Source organism: Mchenga conophoros, linkage group LG23, assembly GCF_057382185.1.
Source record: "Mchenga conophoros isolate Kocher_MC1m ecotype Shallow Benthic linkage group LG23, M_conophoros_male_GT1.1, whole genome shotgun sequence".
Taxonomy (NCBI): domain Eukaryota; kingdom Metazoa; phylum Chordata; class Actinopteri; order Cichliformes; family Cichlidae; genus Mchenga; species Mchenga conophoros.
This window is the reverse complement of record NC_140547.1, coordinates 20,740,804-20,762,823: the sequence shown is the minus strand read 5'-3', so window position 1 is coordinate 20,762,823 and position 22,020 is coordinate 20,740,804. Positions and strand designations below refer to the sequence as shown.

The window sequence follows — 22,020 nt, the reverse complement described above, 5'->3', positions numbered from 1 at the left end:
GCTGAGTAGAGCCCCAAAGGAGAGGTCACCCCGCAGCTACGGAGCAGAGGCCAGAGGGGGTTGCAGTGGCGTGCCTACGGGCTCTGCCGGCAGCCAGCTGTGCCAGAGAGGACCGAGCTTCAGGCCAAGAGGCCAGAGGCCTGAGGGCATCCCACCCCCCGGAAGGAGCCCAGCCGGGCCACAGGCGCCCGGCCCCACCAATCGGCCATCAGGAGTGAGCCGGTACATACATGAGCGCCCAGCCCCAGACGGCAAGGACCACCAACACACCAACGTCTGAGGGCATCAGCCACCTGCAGGGAGTGTGGTGAGGGGAGATAGGCCTCCGTACTTTAGAAGGCCTGAGATGTACCCAGAGAGGTTGAGTCTAAGACCCAACCTGGCATATAGACACAGACGAACAGGCGCACGCGGACACAAACATGCATTCCTACCCCCATATACACAACCAAATACTCGACACTCACCCAACATGTAGACAGACACAAATAGACACTGCACAGACAGTCACACTCCCCAAACATACTCTATATCCCAAGTCCAGGTACCCCTGCCCAGTGGCGTGTCTAGAAATTTTTTGTTGGGGGGGCCAGGTAGGGGCACAGATTTGGAGAAGGGTGGCAGATTTAATTGGCAGATAATGTTTAAAAAAAATTCTACCAACCCTTAACCATAATTCAATAATCCTATAAACCTAATAACCAAATGCGCTTTTAACTCTTATTAGAATGAGATTTTAACCACTACGGTGCAAAGTTTTTAGATACTGCGTTGATAAAGTACAAGAGATACAATCAGTGCTTTGTCAGTGTTTACTCAGCATTCAAGGACAGCAATGTTTGCATAGTATTTTTACTGCCATGTAGTGCACATATGTTTTGGGCAAAAACAGTTTTTAATATTAAAATACGAACATTTGTAACAAACAATTGACAAATTAGCCAATGCCAATGCAAAACTTTATCTGCCTGTTAAAAAAAGAAGATAATCTTCTCACAAACTGGTGATTTTGAAACAGGAAAAAAGTGGAGAAACAACTGGATATCTGAGCTTCACCGTGAAAACATAATCGTACATTTGATATTTGATTGAATTTTATTGTTTTGCCTTTGGGGTGGCACCTGGGGTGGCCAGTCTGGTTGGGGGGGTGGCCTGTGCCCCCCCAGGCCACCCCGCTGGACACGCCATTGCCCCCGCCCCCAGAGGGGCAAGCGGACCACTTCCTTATCTGCAGTAGCAGGGAGGCCCTGCATCCCAGACCCCAGTCTGACGGCCAGCACCTCCTGCCAGCCCCCCAGCCCTGACGGCTAACAGAACCGGGGTGAGTGAAGACCTCAAACATAACTTATTATGTTTGAGACTAGATGCACATAATTAACGCCAGGTGTGTTGTTGATTGCGAGGAAGCAAACAGTTTGTGACCGCTGCACTGTTATGTTAAATCATGTTGGAATAAAGAATCTAAAGGACAAGATAAGTATGGCTGGAGTTATTGGACTGTATCAAGTTTAATAAGTTAATGCATACCAGTGACATCGCGTCACCCCTGCCAAGAAACACCTCAGTGGCTTCAAGCGTAAGCTTAGCCTTTACAAATACAAATGGGTTATTAGCTAAAGGACTTTAGTTTAAATTGTTAAATAAATCTGTAAAATAGATGTTACAGTCTGTTATTAACCCTCTGTGACGACACTATCAAAGGGACTTCTGATGCTTTATTTGACATGTAACTTCTAACACTTGAAAGCTGTAAGTGTAGCAGTAGTAGTTTCTTCACACTGCTTTCCATAAAGATTTAATAAAGAATTAAAGAAAGAAGAAGAAAATTTGATTATAATTTGTGCTGTCTTGCGTGTAACTTCTCCACAGTATGCCTTTTGTCCTGTCCTCCTCACATCCTTCCCAAACCAGCGATGGCAGCTTGGCCTGATTCTGCTGGAGAGTTCTTCCTGGTGTTGCCACGCACTTGTTCATAGTGAGCTGCCTGATCATTGGTGTTTTCTCTGTATTATTGTACATATAAATATTAAGCACCTCAAAGTGAAGAATAAAATAAAGTGAATAAATAAAATTCAATTGAATTGAAATGATCTGATTATGGGAAGAAGTGACGGCAGGTAGTGAATTAATAATGAACACTAATTATTAATAGGAATATTTCAAGGTTCCCTTACAGATATTATTTCATTATAAAATGCGTTTGTGGTCATAGCTGATTAGTCCTCATCAGAATGAAGTTTATTTTATTTGGCAGCAGTTGGCGCTAATGCGCCGGTTTCTAATAGCCAAAGAAGAAGACCACTGGTAGAGCAGCTGGATTTTACACCGTGTGCTCGGGACTGTAAGTTTTCCCTTATTTCAACTGTATGCTCGCTGTCAGAGAAGTGTCTGCTTTCACTCTGCTACATATAGAATCAGCAGAAAGCCGCCGCTCGGCTCTTCCAGTGACTTTGGTAACTTTAGTCGGGGCGGAGCATTTCCAGCTGGTTTCCGTTATATGAGGCAACACAGCCATTTTCCCCAAATAACTCTAACGACCGCTGTTTTTAAATACCACAACCTCAGTCACCCCAACCACTCACAACTTTAAAAGACAGCTTACATCTGTCGGAAAATAATAAAATCTGTTTCTGTTTACTTTCTGTTTCCCGTCGGGATGTTAATCCTTACATGCTTTTCAGGTCAAGTTTGAGAGCAGGTTCATTGTGTGTCAAATTCCTGCGTGTCTTATGTTGGCCGTGTGAGAAGTTATGTTTACAACACTTTCACTTTAAGGAGGATGTTGTTAATGTTAATGTTAATTACAGAATTACAAAATCATGCGTGTTGTTATGATACTTGTGTCATGATATGAGTGAACAGTTGTTGTTTAAGGTGCAGTTCATGTGGAAGCCACCGGAGGGTGGTGTAGAGATAATAAAAAAGTGATGGCTAAAACCTAAGACGGTGTCATGTCTGCTCCCTGAAGTAATATCGTAACAACTTGTAGTGATGGAGTGTTGCCAGCTGTGGGCGCAGCGGCATCCACGCTGGCCTTTGAGACGCTGCTCTCGACTGAATGCTGGTTATTACTTAGGTGGACCTCAGAAGCGCTCTATACAGGAGGGCAAAAGTAAAAGTTTGAGGTTTAATGATGTTTTTAATTACAGTAGGATGGCGTCAGCAGGTCATGACGTCATTGTGACGTGGTAGGGCGTCATATTGAAAATAATTAGTGTTTTACAGCCCTTTCAATGGCCTTTCATATGCTATATTGCTCAATATGGTTAAAAATCAAGGTAACCTTTGACCTCGAACTTTGACAAAGTGAACTTTGACCTAACAGTGAAGGTAAAGGTCAAATGGTCATTCCTTATTTTCACATACATTTTCATTTAAATTATTATGCCTGTCATGTTTTCATGTCTTAGGTGAAACAGGGCATGATATTATGGGATAGTAGATGTTTTTTCCTTCTAAACAAAGTGTTGTACAGTCTCCCTTCTTTCTTCTTGTAATAATGTCAGACATGCTATTTATACATTCAAATCTATAAATAGATTTGTTGCAGACATGATGTGGGAAACCTGTAGGGTATCTGTTTTTGAAGTTTCCTCCTTATCAGTCAAAAACAGGTGATGCATGTTCACAGATTTTAGTTACTCATTGTTGGAGGGATTTATAACCCACTGACCCTAAAGGCTGGTCAGTTTAGAACAGCAGACCCTTCATTCAAACACAGAGGGTGTGTGAGAGATTAGATTAGAACTAGATACTCGTGTCATTAAATGCATCCTGTATGTTCTGGGATGATTTGTGTTTCCTCTCCAGGTAAAGGTAGAAAGTGTGTGTGAGCTGATGTGGATGTGAATTCAGCAGCATGGATCAGTGTGAGGACAGAGAGGAGGGAGTCCCTCCCTCTAAAACCACTCTGTGTGGGGAACATGAGAGCCAGACCACAGCTCAGAGGTGAGATGACCATCTCTAACTGTCCATGACTCTTCTCCATGTCACAGCTCAGCACTCACATCACTGCTCCATCATTATTCACAGGAACCAACCTGGACCTGAACCCAGCTGTGTGTCCTTAAAGAGTGATGCCTCAGTTGAACGCCACATTGAATTTAAACAACAACCCTCTGCTGCAGGGAGGTAAACATGAACATGGGCTTTTTTGGGTCTTATTTACATGACAGAGTTTAATAGTTTACCACAAGTTTAAAATGACAAATACAATTTAAAATATTTAAGAAAATTTTTTAAAACGATACAAACACAGTTATTGAAGAATTAAAGAGGTAAATCATCTAAAACAGCTACCCACAGAATCTGAATGGTTCCTGTTCCTGTTAAATTAACCAAGTGTTAACAAAGAATACAGTTTAGGAACTAAAACAGATCTTCTGAGCTGAGGACAGACTTCAGAGACCTGCAGTATGATTCTGTCACTGAAATGAGTTTGAGGTGGTCTATAGGACCAGGTAGCATAGAACTGATATACAGTGGCAGCTTCCTGATACAGAGATTGAACAAAGACAAGTAAAATGTGTCTATCATGTCTTTTAGATGTAAAGAAAGGCTTTTTTAAATCCAAAGTAGAGATGAGTACTGCTACCATCAGCGGTGCTAGCAGCAGCAGGTCATCGGCCTCACGTCTGTGTTTTTATCATTCTGCTCAGGTGGTTACAGTCGACATACAAACCTTCATTTTCTTTATATGCTTGTTAGCACAGACGGCCTCTACCTTATATTCCACCTGCTGAGTAGCTGATCGATATCTTAGGACGACACTTATTTGGCTTTGTTCATTACTGAAGTATGATGAATTAGTTTAAGTGACTTGAATTTCTTTTTCCACTCAGCGAGGTCAGCAGCTTTTATTCTTCCACTAAAACAAATGTGATGCCTTTCTAATTTGTTTCCAACCATTTCATTATACAGTAATTGTTAACTTACCCATATTACACAAACACTGTGAACTAGGGCTGCCACGATTCCTCGAGTAGTCACGATTACGTTGACGACTAATTTAATAGTCGACGCGTCTTTTGAAGCTTTGTAAGATGCTGAAAGACGCCGGAATAAGTAGGATTTAAGAGTGTAGTAACGGACTGAAACAAAAGATGGCAGCAATGCATTTACAAGGATGCCAGCTCCTGTTAAACGCCAAAGAAGAAGCAGTCTGTGTCCAAATTCAGAGGCCGCATTTGTAGGCCGATTATGTTACAGCGACGCGACAAAGGCTGTCCAAACTTGAAGACTTCTCCATATGCGGCAGGCAAATGCGTCCTTAATTTCCCCCAGATCTGAAGGATTGGTCGGGTGTATCATTCGTGACACAACCTATCCCAGAATTCATAGCGCGGCTCAGTCAATTCCAGTTTCCAACAATGGCGGCAGCTACTTAGGTTTAATGTTACTGTTATTACTCTTTCTGGGTTGCAAAATAAAGTTTTCAGATATTTTCAGGCGAGAATGTAGCTGTGTAAACTTCAAATATTTGCTCAATTTATCAAGACATCACACATTTGCAAAAGTGATCTGACGTTTTCATAGACGAGCTGGCCGGGGGGTCAAGGTTCAACTCCCGGCACATCGTTTTCAAACCGTCCGCGGTCTTTCGCTACTAAGGTTTAACATGATACAGTATAAGTCACTTAGATAACTTAAAAATGCTATTGCTTGGCTTTTTTCAGTGTTTTGTTTGTTCCTGAGTAAACCGGTTTAGCTGAGATTAAAGTTTTAGTTTTCACACAGTTGAATAAACGTCAAACAGAAAACCAATTAAACAGAAGTGTGAGATGGTAGAGAATTTACTCCAGTGTCCTGTAATATTTTAGATAGCAAGGAGCAGACGGCTGAGTTTATTAAACTCCACCAAGACAATCTGCAAATTTCATTAAAAGTTTAATAAACCATCATCTTATCTTTAGTTTTGGTTAGCACATACCTTAAACACTTTAAACACTAAGCTAATGATAGTTATATAAGAGCAGATGCATGCTGGTGCAATATCCTGTACATTTTATGTCCAATGGATCTAATTAGTCGACTAATCGCAAAAATAATCAGTGACTAGTCGACTATCAAAATAATCGTTTGTGGCAGCCCTTTTGTGAACCATGTAAACCAGCACAACATGATCTCAGATTCAAAGGTAACCATCAGAGGAGGAGCAAAGCCAGCAGGAATCATCAGCTGAGCGTTTTTTTGTCGTCATCAAACGAGTACAAACTACTGCAAACAAAGAAAGTTGTTAGTGTAGGAAGAATGCCTTTCTTGTTAGCTTCCTCCATACTATGTAAACTGTTAAAAACTCTGTATTTTGAACATGAACCTGAGCACAGCTACATCTCCTTGAAGACTGCTGCCTCAGTTGAACATCATATTGATGTTATTAGAAAGCAGGATGAGAGTGAGACTAGAGCTCAGATGTGAGTTGACCATGTCTAACTGTCACAAACTCTCTGACCTCCATGGCACTGCTGAGCCCTCAAATCAATGCACCGTCTTTATTTACAGAAATACAGTTAGGACTACAGCTGGATCTGACCCCAGTCCTGAACCTAGCAATGTGTCCTTGAAGAGCACTGCCTCGGCTGAACGGGTCATTGAATTTAAAGGACAGCCCTGTACTGCGGAGAGGTAAACATGAGCTTTGCTCCACATACAGTGCTCCGAAATGTCTTAACAAAGGAATACCGTAATTGTCGGGCTATAAGCCGCTACTTTTTGCACAAGCTTTGAACCCTGCGGCTTTTAGTCAGGTGCGGCTTTTCTATGGATTGTCCATGATTTTTGTCATATCGTAAGACGATTTGTTTTGTTTGTTCCGCTGTTGTACGGCACTACGTTGCCTGGCGGAAGGATCGGGGTTCAAGAGTGGTATGTTAGTCACATGTCCGTCCGCCAGGCAACGTAGTGCCGTACGAAGTAGCTCGAAAAACAAACTTCAAAGTAGCGCTACGCGTTCAGCGGGAGGCGTGGATGATGAGCGGCGATAAACTTGCGAAAAGCAAGTTATGCCCAACTCCACCGGTGGATTCTGACAGCGTGGAAAAGTGTGAAAACATCCACGATCACCAACGGATTTTGAAGGGCTGGACTGCTGCATGATGGAGAGGAGGACACCGCCACGGCCCTTCTGAGGGTGTTCGACTCTGACACTGACAACGAGGATTTCTTTGGTTTTGAAAGTGACAACGAAGGAGAGAAGCGGAGAGTGGATGACGAAGCCATCCTGAGCCTGTTTGTATCCGACACTGGAGGAGAGGACTTTGGTGGTTTTAGTGCGCAGGAAGAAGAGAAAGATGATGGTGAATGACTGACTTTTCTTCTTGTTAAAGCTGTGTCACTGCACCTGAGCCTAAAAGGTAGTCCGAATCTATTTTTCTGGTGTGCTATAGGTTACTGTTATGTACTACATGTGCAAATATGTACCTATAACTTGTTTTTCAAAATATTAATAAAAGGGATGTGTCTCCAAACAGCCATCTCTTTCCTGACAATTCCCTTTGTGCATATTCTCTTACATATGATAAGTCAACATTGAAACACCTGCGGCTTTTAGTCAGGTGCGGCTATTGTATGTACAAAACAGGATTTTCCCCTGATTTTAGCTTGTGCGGCTAATATTCAGGTGCGCTTTGTAGTCCGGGAAATACGGTATGTCAATTTTTCAACATGAGCTCAGCTTGATGTGTTTTTGTTTTTAGTGAAAGTCAAAGAAGAAAAAACTAAAACACGGCTGATGACGGAGTTTATGAGTCTAGTGTGTGTTTGAAATGAAAAACAGATTTACGAACATGTTGAAAAAAAGAAAAGCTCAGAAAAACCAAGTTAATAAAGAGTTAACTGCATTAAGGACGCTGTGTAAATGTACATAAAATTTGTATTTGATCATTTTTAAATCTCATAAATCCACATCTTATTTACAATTGAATACAGACAACATATAAAATCTTTAAATAAGCCAATGTACCATTTTAAGAAGAGCAGTAGCTCATTTTGAATTTGATGGCAGCAGCACAGCCCAGTGGAACAAGGTTGCCACTGTGTAGAACTCTCTCTTCTTTACACAACAGTCCATAAACATCTGGGACCAGTTGCTGGACCTTTGGGAGAGCAATGGTGTCTCATTCTTGTTTGATATAGTATTTTCGCTGCTCAACAGCTCCAGGTCTTCTTTGTCATATTTTTCATTTTATGATGCACCAAAGGTTTTAGTTGTTTGAAGATCTGGACTGCAGGTAGGCCAGCTCTACATTCAGGCTCCTCTAAAACCGTTTAGCACTGATGGTGCCTTTAAGATTTGCAAGCTGCGAGTTCCATAGGCACCAGTGCACGCCCACACATCAGAGGCTCTGGCTGTCAAACTGAACACTGATACCAAGCTGCATGTTTTTTCCCCCTCTTTAGTCTGGGGGATGAAAGATCCATGTCTTCCAAAAAGAATTTCAAATTTTCTTTTGTCTGATGACAGAACAGTTTTCCACTTTTCCTCAGTCCATTTTAAATAAGCTTTGGCCCGGAGAAAGCAGTGCTATTTCTGGATTATTTTCACTTCTTACTTATTTTTTTGCATGAAAAAGCTTTAACCTGCATTTGCGTATGCCATGGGGAAGTGTTCCTTAGCTCATCCAGTGATTTTCATGACAGAGTCATGCCTACACTGCAAAAACTCAAAATCTTACCAAGTATATTTGTCTAATTTCTAGTCAAAATAATCTCATTACACTTAAAATAAGAAAGTCAGCTAGAGAGTAACATTTAAGTTAGATATAGAAACTTGTTTTTAGACAGTGCATCTTGGACCTGGAGAATTTTCACTTGTTCCATTGGCAGTTTTTTCACTTAATACAAGATATTCTTGCTTGAAATAAGTGAAATAAATCTGCCAATGAAACAAGTGATGATCTTCCATTGGCACCCTACGATGATGCAGTAGATGATGAGATAGTCACAGACTTCGCAAATTTACATTGAGGAACATTATTCTGAAATTGTTCAGTAATTTGTAGATGCATTTTGTTGCAGACCAGTAAACTCTGCCCATCTTTATTTCAGAGAAACTCTGCCTCCCCAAGATGATATTTATTTCATTAATTAACTAATTATTGTACAATGGTTCTGTTTTTTTTTTTTTTTTAGCACCACTTACTTTTTGTCACAATCATAACTTAAAAAAAACATTTTTCCTAATCCTGGGTCTTTGATCCAGAGTTGTGAGGTTTTGTAATGAATTCTTGCTTATTATTTAAAGTTCTGTTTGTTATCTAGTTTTTTTAATTGTTACATTCAATTGTTATGTTTCTCCTTTATATCTTGAGGTTTCTGGCTGTTTATTTCCAGTAGTTGTTTTGGCAGGATACATAGATTCTTGTGCTATTTTTTAGCCTTGTGTTCGTCTGCGTTAAGTTTGAGTGTTTTCTCAGGTAATTCCTGCATATTTATTTGTATTATTAGCCTTCTCTGTCTTGTTTGTAGTTCAACATCTTTAGTGCTGCAGAAATGTGCTGGTTAGCAAAGCTGCCTTATATTCCACCTGTTGAGTAGCTGATTGACATCTTAGGATCAATACTTAGTTGGCTTTGTTTATTACTGAAGAATGATGGTTTAGTTTAAGTGATTCGAATGTATAACAAGTGTGATGCCACTTTTATGGATTTTTAACCATTTTATTATACAGTAGTTGTTAATTTACACATTTACACAGAAAATAGAAAATATATCAAATGTTTAAATGACAAAAATGTGTCATTTGAACAAGAACAGTTGCTCATTTTGAATTTGATAGCAGCAACACAATATATATATATATATATATATATATAACTTGTATACTTGTATGGGCAAAGTGTATAAAAATCACTTGCCAAGCATAAAACTGAATGAAGCCAATTCTTGAAATTTTCTTTACAGTGTCACCAGGTCAGATGTTCCCACTGGTCCGACTGTCCCGCAGGATAAAAAACACCTGGACTCCATATTTAAGGTCTGTACGTTTACAATTACTTGTTTTTTTCTGTTCATTTCATTGTAAGTTTTTCAATTTTTCACAAAGAATAAAATTCAAAAGAAAAGCTTAATAATTTGATTTAGCTCCTGATGGAACTTTATTCAGCCAGAAACTCCACATAAGGACTACAAACAGATTGAATTAGATTAAAACTAGGAGAAAGTTTATTTGCACTTTCAGTTAAGCTAATGTTAACTAACTTTAGCAGGGAGAAAGCAAGTTTTATCGATTGAAGACTGGGTGTGGGCTACCAGGAATTTGACTGACGTGGCTTTCTTCTGGCTGACGTTAGCTAATGCTCTTTTTGCTAGTATGGACACATTTCAAGGTGTCTAATGTAACAAAATGAGGTGGATAAAGTCAGCTGATCATTCCAATCCTATGTTGCTCATCTGGATGATAAAATATCTTGCCAATATTTTGTAAGTTAATAATAATAAGTAACCGTTGACTGATTTATGTAATGTTGTTAAATTATAAGTGGTTGTAAATGTTATTATATGCAAAACAATTAATGAATCGAAATCCTAGTTGTCTTATCTTCTAAATACTTTACCAGGTAATATTAGCCATGATAACCACACATCGATTATGTGGTTATTGTTCGTATAGTCTATTTACAACTTACTTAAATATTTAGTTATCCTTTTTTAGAGCTTTGGATTGTGAATATAACCAGAACTTCAGAGAATATCAAGGTTCTGTTCTTTTTCCAGCACACCAGTGCTGATTCGCCATGTCCCTTTTCACTGTAGGAGAAAAACAAGGTAGCCGGTAAGTCCGGTCAGGAGAATCACTTCACCGGAGAGGCATAAAACATATATTGTATCAGTAGATACTGTTATAATTGTGTAAAAAGCAATCATGGCTAATGCTTGCTTGCTTCAATATAAAGGGCAATAAAGAAAGAACTAGACCATTACATTAAAAGTATGTCCAACATATAGCTGATGCATGGCTGATGTTTCTCAATGATTTCAGTCTGAATGTGAATGTAGCATTCAAATAATGTTTTCCAGCTGTTGGAGGAGAACCTCAATGCTTTTGTGAAGAATGAACTGAAAAAGATCCAGAAGGTTCTGAGTCCAGATTACATAAAGAGTCAGGCAGAGGAGTTGTTGCAGGGTGACCATGAGATGGAGAGGAAGAGCAGCAGCGAGGCATTTCTTCGGATCACAGCGAACTTCCTGAGAATAATGAAGCAGGAGGTGCTGGCTCAACGTCTGGAGAATAGTAAGAGGATTTCTCTAAAGATATAATAAGTGGTAGACCATTTTATTATTATTACTATTATTATTTATATTACATAAATGTTGTTTGTGTATTCTTTTAGGATTCCCCATCATGTGTCAGAATAAACTTAAATCTAACCTGAAAAAGAAGTTCCAGTGTGTGTTTGAGGGAATTGCTAAAGCCGGAAACCCAACCCTTCTGAATCAGATCTACACAGAGCTCTACATCACAGAGGGAGGGACTGCAGAGGTCAACCAAGAACATGAGATTAGACAGATTGAAACAACATCCAGGAAATCAGACAGACCAGAAACAACAATTAGACAAAAAGACCTCTTCCAGACATCTGGAAGAGATAAGCCAATCAGAACAGTCCTGACAAAGGGAGTGGCTGGCATTGGAAAAACATTCTTAACGCAGAAGTACATACTAGATTGGGCTGCTGAAAAAGCCAACCAGGACATCCAATTCATGTTTCCATTCACTTTCAGAGAGCTGAATTTGTTGAAAGAGAAAAAGTTCAGCCTGGTGGAACTTGTTCATCACTTCTTTACTGAAACCAAAGAAGCAGGAATCTGCAGCTTTGAAGACTTCCAGGTTCTGTTTATCTTTGATGGTCTGGATGAGTGTCGACTTCCTCTAGACTTCCACTACACAGAGACCCTGACTGATGTTACAGAGCCCACTGCAGTGGGTTTGCTGCTCACAAACCTCATCAGAGGTAAGCTGGTTCCATCTGCTCGAATCTGGATAACCACACGACCTGCAGCAGCCAATCAGATCTATCCTGAGTGTATTGACATGGTGACAGAGGTTAGAGGGTTCACTGAACAACAGAAGGAGGAGTACTTCAAGAAGAGATTCAGAGAAGAACAGGCCAGCAGGATCATCTCCCATATCAAGACATCACGAAGCCTCCACATCATGTGCCACATCCCAGTCTTCTGCTGGATCACTGCTACAGTTGTGGAGGATGTGCTGAAAACCAAAAAGAGGAGAGAGTTGCCTAAGAACTTGACTGAGATGTACATCCACTTCCTGGTGGTTCAGGCCAAAGTGAAGAAGGTCAAGTATGATGGAGGATTTGAGACAGATCCACACTGGAGTCCAGAGAGCAGGAAGATGATTGAGTCTTTGGGAAAACTGGCTTTTGATCAGCTGCAGAGAGGAAACCTGATCTTCTATGAATCAGACCTGACAGAGTGTGGCATCGATATCAGAGCAGCCTCAGTGTACTCAGGAGTGTTCACACAGATCTTTAAAGAGGAGAGAGGACTGTACCAGGACAAGGTGTTCTGCTTTGTTCATCTGAGTGTTCAGGAGTTTCTGGCTGCTCTTCATGTCCATCTGACCTTTATTAAGTCTGCTATCAATCTGCTGGAAGATCAAATCTCCCAGAAGTGTGAAACAAGAGAATTTGCAGAGACACAATTCTATGTGAGTGCTGTGGACAAGACTTTAAAGAGTCCAAATGGACACCTGGACTTGTTACTCCGCTTCCTTCTTGGTCTCTCACTGAAGGAAAATCAGACTCTCCTACGAGGTCTTTTGACACAGATAGGATGTGGCTCACAGACCAAGCAGGAAAATATCCTGTACATCAAAGAGAAGATCAATCAGAATCTGTCTGCAGAGAAAAGCATCAACCTGTTCCACTGTCTGAATGAACTGAATGATCATTCTCTAGTGGAGAAGATCCAACAGGCCCTGAGTTCAGGAAGTCTCTCTACAGATAAACTGTCTCCTGCTCAGTGGTCAGCTCTGGCCTTCATCTTACTGTCATCAGAAGAAGATCTGAATGTGTTTGACCTGAAGAAATACTCTGCTTCAGAGGAGGCTCTTTTGAGGCTGCTGCCTGTGACCAAAGCCTCCTGCAAAGCTCTGTAAGTAAACAGTGGTGTTTCTTTACAATCCATTACTTAGTGGACAGTGGAGAGTATTTAATAACTTACTACACATTTTCTTATTTCCATTTTCTCTTATTTTATTTTATTTTTTTACATTTTGCAGACTGAATATCTGTAACCTGTCAGTGAGAAGCTGTGAAGATCTGTCCTCAGTTCTCAGCTCCCCGTCCTCTAATCTCAAAGAACTTGACCTGAGTAACAACAACCTGCAGGATTCAGGAGTGAAGCTGCTGGCTTCTGGACTGAAGAGTTCACATTGTATACTGGAAAGTCTCAGGTCAGTATTCACATATCTGTTACAACTCATAACATGTAGATGAATTTGTAAGACTGTATGATTTGCAAATTAATTGTTGCATATCCTTCTTTATTTTGGATATTTTATTAAGATTTTATATTATTTTCCTCTGCTTTTGCTTCTTGCTTGTGACTGTGAATTCACATTTAACCCTTTAAAGCCGGTTTTGCGTAACTATTTTTAAATACCTGTAGAACCGGAACCACGTAAGCTAGCGCAATAATATTTTTTTGCACATGAAACCAGAGGAGTTGTACTTACATCTTATGCCATCAGCTTGTCCTAGGTCACGGTTTCCTTCCACATATAGCTTTGCAAAAATTGCATAAAAAGCGCTTGCAGGAAGAAAAACATAATATTCCAGAAACACACTTTGCCAATGCGATCAGCTGTTCGTAACACTTCCTACATTGAAATAGACATCAGCGTGACCGATCGCATGTCCCCCATTACCTGCCCAAAACCGGAAGTGACGTCATTTTCGCGGAAAATGTAGTTTTTTACTTGTAGGCCTTAAAAGCCTATACTGTTTTTTTTTTTAAGTCATGTTTGACATGCTTAGAACTCAAATTGCACTGCTTTAAATAGTTTATTTTGATGCACATGCTGTTTTCTTTGCAAATTTGCATCATAGGATTGTTTTTAGTTTTTTCTGCAGTATATAAAAATTGTTGTATCTCAAAAATAAAACTATGAAGACACTCAAAATAAATTTCCTGTTGTTGTAAACTATTTTTTGCAACTTCTTTGTATATAAAGTTTTGAGGGATGAACCTCTTAAATTTCTCCAAGTAGAAATATATGTAAAAAAGACAAAAACGAATTTGAAATTATTTGTAGTTTATTGCACTTTTTTGCAATTTATGCAGTTACTATGGACTTAATGCAAACATATTATTAAAATTTGGGCTATAACAGTTGTATTGATGTATAGCAACAAAAATGGCACTACAGCATGTAAAAATATAAAGTAAGCTCTGGTGGACTTGGTTCTATGGTAGGTCTTAAAGGGTTAAAAAACCTTTTAGTAATACTCTTGTCAAACACTTCAACTTCAATACATTTAAATGTTTGAACTGTGATGATCAAATATTTTTAGACTTTTCCTTCTGAATGACACTTCGGTGACCTTTTTTTAGATATTCACTTTGTTCTCATAAAAATATAATAAGTTTGATGATTTTACTTTTCATCATCGGGTCAATATTTTGGCTTAATGAACCACAGCTCTAAGAAAACCTTTGTCTGGTGTTACTAAAGCCAACTGTGATTTGATAGCAGCCTTGAGCTAGTCTGTATTTTTATACTTTTTGTGGAAGGTGTTAATCATCATAGTCTGCACAACTGTCAACTATCAACACTGTTCTCCATGACTGTGGTTGGGTGTTACTGACCTAGACTGCTTATACAATGTTTGAATACTTTTTTACTGTAATATGACCATAGTTGAGATTTCTGATTATCATGTGCTATAAGCTACAATTATCAATGTTAAAACACAGGCTTGAAATATTTCACTTTCACTATAGAATACATACAAGTTTACCATACCACATTAAATTACAAAAAAGTATTTTCACAATATTCCAGTGTTCACATGCTGGATGGACTAGGGAACGATATCAAGTGAACTATGTTGATCTGTGAAATCAGAACCCCAGTACACGAAATCTGCCTCGGCTCTCTGTTTATAAAGTCTAGTCTCTGATCCTATGAGCATTATCCAGTTGAGAGTGCAGAGCTTAGATGGAGCCAACAGATGAGGGGATTTGCTCAGTTCTAACTGCATCTATTCTGGATGTCTATCCTTCTTATCTCTGAGGAACCCTTGTAGCTCAAGGAAGATTCCCCAGCAACACATATTAATGACAGCTCCCATCTAGATCAGTGCTCTAGGAATATGACTGGTTTTATTTTAGTGACTCGGTAAACTAAGCCACAGGGGTCTGTAACTTTTAAAAGCCTGGACTAACCTGTAAGAGCTACTAACTAATTTGGGATTAATACTCAGATTTTTAAACAATAATTAAATCACCTGAGTTATACTAAGTTAATTAACCTACTCTGAACGAATGCTGATTTCTTCTGATACTTGAGTTAAATTTATCATCAACTCATCCTCATATGAAAATCAGTTTTAACATAATTCTTTTTTAAATTCAAATACATAGGAATCATTTTTTCTTACTATTTCTCTTCAAAACTCTGTGCTTGTCAATTATACTATATAGATAACTATAGTAATAGTAAATATACTTACTAGAGTTTATTTTATTAGCTCATACATATGTTATAGTCAGAGATTTTTTTATATTCCCAGCTTCTCAATGTCACACACACACACACACACACACACACACACACACACACACACACACACACACACACACACACACACACACAGCCTCCAAGTCCAACTCACACACACTCTCAGTGAGAAGCAATTAAGCAGTTAAGTCAGCAAACTCACATATGAATTATGGTTCTGTGTTTAACAATCACAACATACTTAATACCTTTTTTTTCATTCAGAATCATATATAAAGATGAGCTGGAGACACATTTTTTCTTTTCACAAGGCAGAAGCTGGATCATGTCTACACACAAAATCCAGACATTGGAGCAGACATTATAAACTGTATTGCTCATTAATCATATTATTAGACTTCGGTTATATTTTTGATTAAGATGAAGACATAGTGTTTTCAGTGGGAGAAACATTTCATCACTCACCCAAGTGACTTCTTTAGTCTCAGCTGATTGAAGGTTTCCCCAACCTTATGAACAGTACATTTGCATAACGACTGAAACTAGCACCACGGATTAAGATAATTTATTCATAGCATTCTGTATCATTTTAAACATACAAGGCTGGATGTTGAGTCCTTTTACCCTCTCTCACATGTAATTGGTGTAAGCGGGGGGACCTCGTCTCTTCAAATGCTTAATAAGAACCAACTCAATGACAGATTTGAATAGGTGGAATCAAATCTGAAAACACAGCACAAGAAATGGCTTTAAAGATGAACACACAAATGACAGATATAGACTGATATATATACTGATATTTAGAATACTATGACATGATAGCTGCTAGCTCCCTGTTTCAGTTATTGCTCTTCTTATTTTAATATGTCATATTATTTCACAGCACACAGCAATTCCCTGGGAGTTTCCTTCATATATGTTGTGTGTGTATGTAGTCTATCAGGCTGTCTGATCGCAAAAGAAGGCTCTGATTCTCTGGCCTCAGCTCTAACGTCCAACCCCTCCCATCTGAGAGAACTCGACCTGAGCTACAATCATCTGGGAGAGTCAGCAGTGAAGCTCTTGTCTTCTGGACTGGAGAATCCAGACTGGAGTCTGGACACTCTCAGGTATGGAGAGGACTGCTACACCCACAGACAATTTCTAATAGAGGGAGGAGTGATTGAAAATATTTCTCACTGTTGATCTGTTTATTGGACTATTGCGAAATTTTGACTGATCTGTTAATCACTGATGTTAGGAGCATTTTTCCTCTTACAAGAGGCAGTGAACATAAATTGGATATATTTGTGTGTAGCAGCTGCAGGAACATCTTTGTCATTGTTTAGTTTAGACAGATGTGTGTGTCTGTCCTTGTGTGTAAAAGAGCGATGTAATGTGCAGGATGTAACCCCCTCCTTCTCTCAGGGTGGAGCCTTCAGGAGACCAATGGTTGACACCAGGTCTGAGGAAGTGTAAGTGTGTTTTTAATGTGATTCATGAACACAAAGCAGCACACATTCAACCATATTCAAACTGTCACATCACTCAGTCACATCTCTGATGTCAGGAGTCATCATCAAAGTGTCAATCAATGAACAGATGATGGATCAATAACTGCAACTGGATTGTGTTTGTTCTCTCCATCAGATTCCTGTCAACTCACAATCAACACAAACACAGTACACAAGAATCTTAAGCTGTCTGACAACAACAGGAAGGTGACATATGTTAAGGAGGAGCAGCCATATCCTGATCATCCAGACAGATTTGATGACTGGTGCCCCCAGGTGCTGTGTAGAGAAGGTCTGACTGGTCGCTGTTACTGGGAGGTCGAGAAAAATGGACAGGTTCACATATCAGTGAGTTATGAAAGAATCCCAAGAAAAGGGCACAGAGATGAAAGAAATGACATTGAATTTGGATTTAACGATCAGTCCTGGTGTCTCAGCTTCTCTAAACGAGGTTGCTTTGCTTGGCACAACAATAGAGAAATGTTCATCTGCTCTTCCTATTGTTGGTCTGGCAGAGTAGCAGTGTATGTGGACTGTCCTGCTGGCACTCTGTCCTTCTACAGAGTCTCCTCTGACACTCTGATCCACCTCCACACCTTCAACACCACATTCACTGAACCTCTTTATCCTGGGTTTGGGTTTGTGTTCAGAACAACATCAGGGTTTTCGATCTCTCTTGATTCTTCAGCTTCTCTGTGTTCAGTTTAGTGTAAATAGCGTCTTGTCTCATTATTTCTCTCTGTACCGTCCAAACGTTAATGTCACCATGTCTTTTGATGAATGAATAAGTTATAAGTGTAATCAAATAGCAAACATCATTTTATGGTCTTCAACTTGAACCCTCTCAGGCTCAAATTAAGTTTTTGTTGCTAATGCACAAAAGAATACCTGCAGTGGTACTTCTGAGTAAAAAAACCTCATAAAATATGTATGTGGGGTAATCAGGTTGTTAGCTTTTAACTGTTGCAAATCTGCAACGCCTGCCTTGAGAGGGTTAAAGAAACCTTTCTATACTGTCCCATACTGTCTGGGTAAAATTTGACCCTTTTTTTTTTTTTTTTACAATAGAGTTCATTACCCTCAGTACCATTCGTTTTAGCCTTTGAATTTTTTAATTTGCTTTTTGCTAAAGTAGTAGCAAAAATAGTACCACAATTACAATATTTCAGAACTTAGTGTATGTTGCTACAGATGTTTGTACCCTGAGCATGTTCCAGGTCAGATTTGATTATGCATTGAATGAGCAGCAAATGTTAGCACTTCCAGACAAGCTGTTGAACAGAGATGAACTATTCCGAGAAATATTCATATATGAATATATGTATATTTTCAATATTTTTCAATATATGAATATTGAAATATTCAGAAAATGGCCTGCATTTGTATAGCGCTTTTCTAGTCCATAGGACCCCAAAGCGCTTTACACTACATTCAGTCATTCACACACACATTCACACACTGGCGATGGCAAGCTACATTGTAGCCACAGCTGCCCTGGGGCGCACTGACAGAGGCGAGGCTGCCGGACACAGGCGCCACCGGGCCCTCTGACCACCACCAGTAGGCAAACACGGGGTTAGTATCTTGCCCAAGGACATTTGGCATGCAGCCAGGATGCAGCCTGGGATCGAACCACCGACCTTCTGATTAGTGGCTGACCTGCTCTGCCACCTGAGCTACAGCCACCCCAGAAGAGGAGCATAGCTAAATAAATATAAAAGGGTATATAAAAGGGTGGTTCTCTGGCCTCAGATAAATAAATATAAAGGGTATACAGGAGGCAGCACGGTGGTTAGCACTGTTGCCGCACAGCAAGAAGGTCCTGAGTTCAATTCCACCATCAGGCCGGGATCTTTCTGTGTGGAGTTTGCATGTTCTCCCCGTGTTTGCGTGGGTTCCCTCCGGGTACTCCAGCTTCCTCCCACCGTCCAAAGACATGCAACTTATGGGGATAGGTTAATTGGATAATCCAAATTACCACTAGGTGTGAATGTGCGAGTGAATGTGAGAGCGAATGGTTGTCTGTCCCTGTGTGTTGGCCCTGCGACAGACTGGCGACCTGTCCAGGGTGTACCCCGCCTCTCGCCCTATGACAGCTGGGATAGGCTCCAGCGCCCCCCGCGACCCTGAAAAGGATAAGTGGAAGCAAATGGATGGATGGATGGGTATACAGGAGCTCCATTTGTAGCAGTATATCTGGACTGGCCCGCTGGCACTCTGTCCTTCTACAGAGTCTCCTCTGACACTCTGATCCACCTCCACACCTTCAACACCCCATTCACTGAACCTCTTTATCCTGGGTTTGGGTTTTTATTCAGGACTCCAACAAACTTCATTTGTCCTTTTGGTTCTTCAGCATCTCTGTGTTCAGTTTAGTATAATTAGTCCCTGAAGCTCAGTTCATCTCAGGTGATTCAGTTCATGTTGGTGGCAGGTAAGTTTGCAGCAGATGAGATAAACTGTGATATCAGAGAGCAGCCACTGTCAAGTACTCACTACCTTAAACTTCTACAAGTGGAAGTATTTAGTTCTCAGTTCTTCCATTTATTTAGGTGGCTGTGGATATGGAGGTACAGGGCCTCATGGTTGCTCAGGTGTCATAGATAAAGTACTGTATGAATGTGTGTCAGTTAATGAATTATAATCTAATAACTGAGAGGTTATCAAAGCAGGATACACCCTGGAAAACTTGCTAATCTATCACGACATCTGTTCAACTGTCAATCACCATACCAGCTGAATGGACTTTAGGTTAGTCTTACTGTCACATTTTTACCTAAATCCAGCCCACTGCAGACCAGATAGTTATTTTAGTTATAAAACACCTCAACATTTTTGTGTCTTATTCCTTCAGTTTTGTCTTGTAGTCTCTGGGATCTCATTAGAATAAGACATTCATTTGTTAGATCAGAACTGGGAGTCTCTGCAAAGTTTCCCTAGTTGATAAAATTACTCACCCACAGTCTTTAAACCCAGAAGATTTAACACTTTGATCTGAGCATGAACACCATGAGGTAGTCTGTTTTCTGCTGGCTGTGATTGTTGTAACTGTCCACAAGCTGTTTTTGTACAGTATTGGCGACTTGATGGACTAAACTTAAAACAATGCCACTTTCTTGTAGATACACTGAATCTATTTTAAGATAATTTCATTCAGAAAAAGTGTGTTTTTGAGTGTTTACAAAAGCACTGAAAACATGCCAGAAATAAACTCCATGCAATTATGAACATTGCAACTCAAGTAACTACCCTATATCTCAAAACCAATGTAATGCTGCTGAAGTTGCGTGGCTACATAGGCAATGACTATGAAGCGCAAAAAGAAAAGCTTCTGTGGACACATACCATGAGTCACACTGATGATTGTTGTGATTTTTCCAGTAACTGAATCATGGAATGATGTTCTTTTACTGTATTTTGCAATACCTCTAGACCCATGACGTCTCAACACAGTACACAGTGTTTTTAAATATGATGTGATTCATGCATGGTTACAGTTACTGAGGTATATCTAAAAATTAAATAGAGCACTGGTTTTGTAAGGAAGTAAAATAGTAGATATCTGCTGGTGGTTTTGAATGTGTTGAATAAAATGTATCGAAGAACTTGCTTGGCTAAATCTGCCTATTAAGTTTCAGGATGCGAATCAAGACTGGACCAAGACTCCTGTTGGTCACTGCTCATATTAGTCATTTGCATGACATTTAATACTAAATACTTTCTTATTATCAGTGATGAACGTTAGCACTGAATGCCAATGTGAATATCGTCCTTGTCAGTGCTGTATGCATGGAGTTGTAGTTCCTGAGAGTGACCACTGGATGGCAATAAAATAATAAAAATAAAATAAAGCGTTTCTGTAATGCGTAAATTTGAATAAAGATCCAGTAAAAACAAAATTTTGCATATAATCAGTGGACTCCGCACTTGTACCGGGTGTTTCTTAGTTCTCCCAGTCACCCGAGCTTCTCATCCAACATAAACAGAAATTAAATGATAAAAAAAAGTTCTGTTTATCCGATAGATATTTTACTAAATACAGCTGATGTCTCACATTAGACATTTTTTTCTAAATGAGTGTTGGTGTATTATTATTAAATGAGGGTTACTGCTGACAACAGTGTTTAACAGCTTATTATTATCATTGTTCTCATGATCAGACTGATAAAAATTAAACCTCAGGATCGGTGTGAAAATGATTCTTGTCGGTATATGAAAAATTGTACTTATTGACAGCGACCATCAGGAGGCAGTAATAGATACACTTTCTTAATGAGTCGCTGCCACTAGAACAGCCAGGTCACGGGCTTTTTATGCTCGCTGTTCTCTCCCTCATGAACAATGTATGCAGTGTTGTGTACTGTCAGAGTGGTTTTACCCAACGTGGCCAGGTTATTTAACATGGTGCACTTCATGACTGCAATAGTATTTATGAATGACACAATAACTTTAACATCACTTTCATTTTATAGATACATACATACATTTATAAAAATAAAATAAAAAAGCCCTCTCATCCCTGCGGGCGAGCTCGGGTCCTCTACCTCTGCTAGTACTAGGCAACTGCTAGTACAGTTGCCTAGTACTAGCAGGCAACTGTAGTACTATATTTATACCCCATATTTCTCCTGTTTTGGCTTCCCTTCATTGGCTTCATGTTAAATCCAGAATTGAATTCAAAATCCTGCTCCTCACATACAAGGTCTTAAATAATCAGGCCCCATCTTATCTTAATGATCTTGTAGTACCATATCACCCTATTAGAGCACTTCACTCTCGCTCTGCAGGCCTACTTGTTGTTCCTAGAGTATTTAAAAGTATCTC

The 22,020-nt window shown here is 39.7% G+C and overlaps 1 protein-coding gene across 2 annotated transcripts; it reads left to right on the top strand.

The window, feature by feature from the left end:
• Positions 1-2,288: 2,288 nt before the first annotated feature.
• Positions 2,289-21,095, top strand: LOC146547140 (NLR family CARD domain-containing protein 3-like). Of its 2 annotated transcripts, XM_085265874.1 has the most exons (11): positions 2,289-2,341; positions 3,811-3,948; positions 4,033-4,131; positions 6,502-6,624; positions 9,901-9,973; positions 11,017-11,230; positions 11,331-13,113; positions 13,241-13,414; positions 16,639-16,812; positions 17,111-17,157; positions 17,333-21,095. In XM_085265874.1, the coding sequence occupies exons 2-11, from the start codon at positions 3,860-3,862 to the stop codon at positions 17,902-17,904; spliced, it is 3,348 nt and encodes a 1,115-aa protein (XP_085122000.1). In that variant the 5' UTR covers positions 2,289-2,341; positions 3,811-3,859; the 3' UTR covers positions 17,905-21,095. The 2 variants fall into 2 exon arrangements, with proteins under 2 accessions (XP_085122000.1, XP_085122001.1); XM_085265875.1 differs by lacking the exon at positions 6,502-6,624.
• Positions 21,096-22,020: the final 925 nt, after the last annotated feature.